Consider the following 6,457-nt stretch of genomic DNA (forward strand, 5'->3'; position numbering starts at 1 on the left):
CAGATTCGAAATTCAAATGTAATATTTTTTTATAATTAAGTGTAACAGTATTTATGGCCAGACTAAGTATATATTGAAAAATACAGGGATTCCCTTTTAGTTGTAGTTCTTTTGAATTTAAGTAATGAAATGCAAGTATATCTATTAACAATAAGTATTTTGATAGCTTATGGCAATATTGCTTAGGTGGACACTATCCATGTTTTTGATTAGATATAAATTTTAATAAAATTATCTAGTATAAATAGTATAAAGATGGTATGATAGTAAATATATTCATCCAGAAACAAATAAAATATATCATACCTGTATTATAATAGTGGCATTTTCTTTTGCAGTGACAAAAAAGTTTTGGTAATTAAAATCATACTGAGGAATGAGGAACATGTACTTTAAAATTATGAAAAGAAATTTTGTATGTAAATAAATTTTATAAATATATATTAGGTGAAATTACTTATTTTAGCAAAAAAGTGTGTATTCACAATAAAACAACATGATCCCTTTTGTATATACATTTATTGTTTTTTTTTTCAATTTTATTTTTTCCATATATATTTTCATATATAATAACGAATTAGCTATCGTATATACAACTTATAATTAAGAATTCCTTATAATATACTACATTGAAGTCTTATGTCCTAAATGGAATTACTCTTTGATAGTTTCTTACGTAAATAACGTGTTTACATTTCGAATACACGATATAATATGAATCAAATTGGTTTTTTGATGAGCACAATCCAGAATGTGTATGTATATAATTGGAAATATTGAACAATGTATATAAAATATAAAAGAATTGCAATAGTATGCATATGAAAAATTTCACATTAAAGTTAATTTAAAGAAACCGCATACAATAAATGGCATCTTAATTTACAATTTACACACTACACTGAAAAACCATCTAAAAATCAATTAATGTAATACAGATAAAAAAAATATTGTATATAATATTAATATCTGGTAGGTATGATGGATGATTCATGTCAAAAGGGTTGTTATCAAGTAAAACACGTTAGGTACGTATGATATATTTATTTGCATTATTCCATACAAAATACATATTTGTTCTACAATATAATGAGTTAGGGTGAAATGAGAAAGTGTATTTGCATCAAGTTATGTTACAATTCGTTCAAGTACTCCTTTAGACTAACTTATTAAGTATCTTGCCAAGCTTTTTCGATAATATTCGTAAATTCCTCGTGATAAACGGGAAAATGTAACTATTGAAAAATATGTGTGAGCAGAATTACATAATACACGAATTCTACTCCGATACACTTCTACTAATCTCTTCTTAAAATTATCTATCATTATAGTAATGTTCCAAAAATTCTACCAACTTCAATATAAGGCCACATGACACTAAAATGTGTTAAATCAAATTAATTAATATCCCCTGTAAACTGCATACGTTTTATTTTATTTCCTATCTATATAATATAGAGGTCTTTAAATAAAAATTACCTATCCATTCTATCCAATTGATCACAACTGTAACTTAAATGATGCAAATACAGTATCATGAATGATAGGTAAGTTATTGGAATATTGCAAAAAAATTATACAAGTAGAAGAAAATATATAATGAAAATATGAGTATATACACGTGAAATATTGAGTGGATCGTACATAATCATAGACAATAATTAGTCCAACAATCAATTATTCGCAACAGAAAATTTCTCCTACTTTGTACTATTACTGGCGTTTGTAAGAAATGATAAAACAATCTAATAATATATTTTCCGTAACATATGTACATTGAATTAAATTTGAAATAAATTCGTTTACTATAAATCGAAAATCTCGGGTCTCTAATAAAATGTCGTACAGACATAAAAACGTGTCGCCTTGACGTAAACATTTTGTGGTTATTTAAAAAATAGTTTCCTCCCAAACGCCTCGAGATACCGGTCAATGTGACAATAATATTGCAACAAGACAAAACCCATAATGTCAATCTCTTGTCTTGTTCAATCTGAGTGTAGTGCTATTGTGAGCATATAGCATAGGTAATCACATACCCGAAATAATATTTCTTCACATATAAACCTGAATATTTAAATTTCAGCCAGGTAAAAGATTTAGCTTTATTAGTGGAAAAATATCTCCACACAGAAGTTAAATGTCTAATTATATTATTGCTTATAAACATTCCTTTACACAAATATGTCCCGAATTTCTTGTTATCCAATTGACATTAATGAATTGATTTACAGCACCATTATGGTGTTAACTAAAACTTATTTTCAAAGAAGCAAAGAGTGACCATCATATCTATATGAGTTGTTAATTATCATTTAATTAATTCTTACAAAAATCCAACTTCACATCTAAGGCACAATTTAGCATGTATGTTTAAAATTTTTCAAAATTGTTTCTAATATCAATTGTTCAAAGATTCAAAATGACATGACAAAGTTAAGCCCTAATAAAATATTGGTTGTCCTTCTATAAAAAATGAGAAATCTTGCATTGATATCTTGAGTGATTTCTTAAATTGCTCCATATTAAACTTAAATTTAATTTACAAGGAAATAATAATCAAAATTTTCTGTAGGCTATGTGTTACTCGGATTTATAAGCTACATCACTGTCAAGTATCATCAAAATCCTTGCAGTGGTTTTCGTGTAAAACAGAAACAAACATACCTACATCCATATATCCGAACAAACTTTTGCGTTAATAATATTAATAGGATATAAAAGAACCCTGCTATAAGTTCACAATAGCAAAACACCGCAACAAGTAATCTATAATCTACATAAAACTTACGTGTAACCGATGAGCAGTCATGTCCATGTCACCTGCAAGGGAAACAACCAAAACATCACCGCTATATTTCATTGTTTTCCACTAGTTTTTAATGTGAATAATGTCTCAAATAATTATTGATACAATATATTTTTGTTTATATAAAAACTGCATCTAAACATTCCAATTAAATTACAAATGTCGTTGAATACTAAATACTTACCTTTCACGGCAAAAGATATGAAATATGTAACAACTAAATTGTTGAAATCATTTACGGTCAACTTGTGTTACTAGCACTAACGCACAAGCCACATTCACATTAAAAACGCGTTGCGTCCCATCATGACCAAACCATCGCTCATCATGCAATCGGTAGGAATAAATACGAAAAGAAAAACTACTCTACCCTCCCGGCAAAACATCTACACTTACCGAGTAGCAAAAAATCACATCCCACACTTCATAGTGTCACATCACTGCACTAAGTTGTATTCACACTACGAGATTCCTAGTGGGGGTTGTTTGTTTGTTTTTTTTTTATATATTTTAACACATACGCCGTCACTAACATCACTTAAACATCACTTAAACACGTTTGATGCGGTATCTAGCGCGATGTGGCCCGTATATGAACCGCTCGCGCCATTCTTCGTAATGCTATGTGCACGCTATAGTGTTGGACGTTGACGGAGTGTGTTCGGGTGGTGCTAGGGGCTTCTCCGTTGGTTTCCTCTCCTCTTGCGAGTGATTGACGGCGTTGCCGTTCTGTATGTTCACTTCGTACACGTTGGATGAGTTTGAGTCTTCATTGTAGGAGAGGAGGCTGACCTCGTCGGTCTGGAACGATTTTTAATTGATCAGTATCAGAGGACACACTTTTTGAGTTTATTACTTATAATACATCTCAAAAATACCCTAATAAACAGATCATGAAAATTCTATTAAAAACATGTAAGCATGTTTATATGAAATAAATAAAAAATTGCAACAAATCATAAAGAACTCTTAAAACAGGTGCAATAGACATTGCAAGGCCTATTTTAAGAGCCAGTAACTTCTTATGCAACCAAAAACATCCAATCCAATCCAGATCTAAATCCCTCGATTAGCATTCACAATATGCTCGTACTTTAATGTTATCAATTCGCACCATTTGCCTAGCCGTTTAACCAAATGGCTGGATATAATTGAGGCGGTTAATTAAGCACTCACACTGCTCTCGGACAAGCGCTTCGTCTTCTTGAGGGGCGCGGGCTGCGCGGGCTGCGCGGCGCTGTCCTGCTTGCGCTTGGCGCCCGACGTGGTGCGCTCGCGCTTCAGCAGCGACGGCGACAGGTACTGGTGCAGCTGCTTGCGGCGCACGTGGCGTGCCTAAGGTGTTCTTGTGTTTATTAATAAACTACTAGCTGACCACTAGTTTCGCCTTGCTCTTATCATTTTGGGGTATGAAAAATAGATGTTGGCTGATTCTCAGACATACCCAATATGCACACAGAATTTCGTAAGAATCGGTCCAGCCGTTTCGGAGGAGTTTGGTTACTAAATTTGTGACACGGAAATTTTATATATAAGATAAAAAAAAATATATCGGTCATCTGGGTGACATTAATTATTTTTCTTTATAGAAAGGTTCGGTGTCGTCCTCGCCCCCTCCCTGCCCCAAGGAATTACACAATCGAATGAAAATACATAAAAAAAAATTCTCACTTAGGGGGGCGACCATCCATTACGAGCTTTTTGATATGTTTAAGTCCTTCTTCTTTCTAAGAGTCTGCCGTCTGCCTATAATCTGTTTGTTCTGGCAAATGTCTGACAGAATTTTCACTGGCAGATAGCAGATGGAATAAGGACGCAACTAGTAAATCATACACACCTCAATAGTCATGCCCTCCCTCAGCATATTAGTGATTTCAGCCTGATAGTGCACCACTTTGGTGAACGAGAGTATATCGTATGTGAGGTCAACGTTCACGTTGGTCTTGTCAAACACCAGCCCGATGAACCACATGGAGCACACGTTGGCTATCACTTCACCCTGTAACGGAGAATTGTATTTTGATATATATTATTATTAACTACTAGGCTTCGCACACGTTAAATTGGGAGTAGTTTTATAGATGTTATTTTATGTATAAAGCTACCTCTGGAATCACTCTATCTATTAAAAAATACCCCATCAATATCAATAATAGTTTTAAAGATCTAAGCATACATACAGACACAGGAAGCGATTTTGCTTTATATTATGTGATAGTGATACCGATAGAATTCACAATTATCAATGCTCTTTATACCATAGATGCTAGATACAAGCTTTTTGATGTTCAAAGCATGATTAAGCAAAAAAAAATGTTATTTTTTTATATTATATTACATTCATTGTAAACTTGATATGACATTGTTTTTAGTTCTACTGAGTCATCCTAATTTATCTAGTTGCTTTTCAAACAAAACTCGTTTAATCTTTCGAATGACTATGTTTGTTTCCGATAAACCTTCTGTCATTCCAAACCGAACCATATATTTTTTTGTTTATCCCCACTGGGATTTGAGCCTGGGAACTCTCGGTTCTACGCTCATACTCTCCCAAGGAGGCAGAGCATTTTATAACATTCATTCACCCTTCATCATCAGTCAATTTATGGTCCCGCTGCAGGGAAACTACCCTTTGTTGTGGTCATAATCCACCACCCTGGCCAGTTGCAGATTGGCAGATGTCACATGCCGTCGAACTTTTGATTCTCAGACATGCCGGTTTTCTCACAACTCAAATATAACAAATGATAAATGATTTTATACTTACATTTTCATTCTTTTTAACTTCTGCATCCGGACTGACTGGGGCCACTGGTGTCCCTGAGAATGCAAATAAGATTTAACACCGATTTTAATAACAACCATTAGATTAATCCTTTGGGCGTTGTACCATATGAATATTTCATCAGACATACTTTAGACTTAATAAGAAACATTCTTAAATGTATGTAAAGTCCCTTTGAATAGACAACTTCAGTTACATTAATTATGAGTGGATCAAAAGTGGACATGCCGGTTTCCTCACGATGTTTTCCTTCACCGTGTCAACCAGTGATGGATAATGCGAATATAAATTTATTTCCCACACCCCCGTTTGGTCTCGACCACCGACTTCTCTACGTAGATTTTATTTGAAACGAATTTAAAGTCTAATAATTTAAGCAATAACACAAAAAAAATTGCTATTGAAATGCAAAATGCAATTGTACAAACATATTGGGGGAAGCTGACAGAGTCGGTTACGTCCAACATACAGGTGGAGCTGAGAGAGTCGGTTACGGCCAACATACAGGTGGAGCTGACAGAGTGGGTTACATACAAACATACAGGTATAACAACACAAGTATCTCACCCGGCGGCAGCGCGAGCGGCTGGCCGTTGTTGGCGCTGAGCGGCACCGAGTTGTAGCACTCGGGGTTCACGTGCGCTATCGTGATGTGCTGGTTCCTCTCTAGGGTCGCTGGAATTCGTTACAATGCGTTTATATTTCATTGTATACAATAATTATTGATACGAAAATCATACATTATTAAGAGGGTAATCGTTAAAAGGTGAGTAAAATATTCACGGAAGTTCGCACAAAAAAAAAGAATGGTATTTGAACATTTTACATCTTGGATCAGCGACAAAAACTTCTGGTAACACGAG

General features: G+C 33.8%; 2 protein-coding genes across 2 annotated transcripts in view; one reads left to right on the plus strand and one right to left on the minus strand.

Moving 5' to 3' along the window:
• LOC119836014 (zinc finger protein 354B-like) overlaps nucleotides 1–386 on the plus strand; it is a 5,749-nt gene extending 5,363 nt beyond the window's left edge. Inside the window, exon 8 of the mRNA XM_038361178.1 lies at nucleotides 339–386. Coding sequence (XP_038217106.1) covers nucleotides 339–341 — 3 coding nt within the window. The 3' untranslated portion in view covers nucleotides 342–386. The remainder of the gene's footprint in view (nucleotides 1–338) is intronic.
• A 716-nt stretch (nucleotides 387–1,102) lies between these two features.
• Nucleotides 1,103–6,457, minus strand: part of LOC119835989 (poly(A) polymerase type 3) — an 11,860-nt gene continuing 6,505 nt past the window's right edge. The window contains 5 exon segments of the mRNA XM_038361138.1: nucleotides 1,103–3,610; nucleotides 3,986–4,144; nucleotides 4,647–4,808; nucleotides 5,577–5,629; nucleotides 6,162–6,292. Of these exon segments, the coding sequence (XP_038217066.1) occupies nucleotides 3,431–3,610; nucleotides 3,986–4,144; nucleotides 4,647–4,808; nucleotides 5,577–5,629; nucleotides 6,162–6,292 (685 nt within the window). The 3' untranslated portion in view covers nucleotides 1,103–3,430.

Source organism: Zerene cesonia, chromosome 22, assembly GCF_012273895.1.
Source record: "Zerene cesonia ecotype Mississippi chromosome 22, Zerene_cesonia_1.1, whole genome shotgun sequence".
Classification (NCBI taxonomy): Eukaryota; Metazoa; Arthropoda; class Insecta; order Lepidoptera; family Pieridae; genus Zerene; species Zerene cesonia.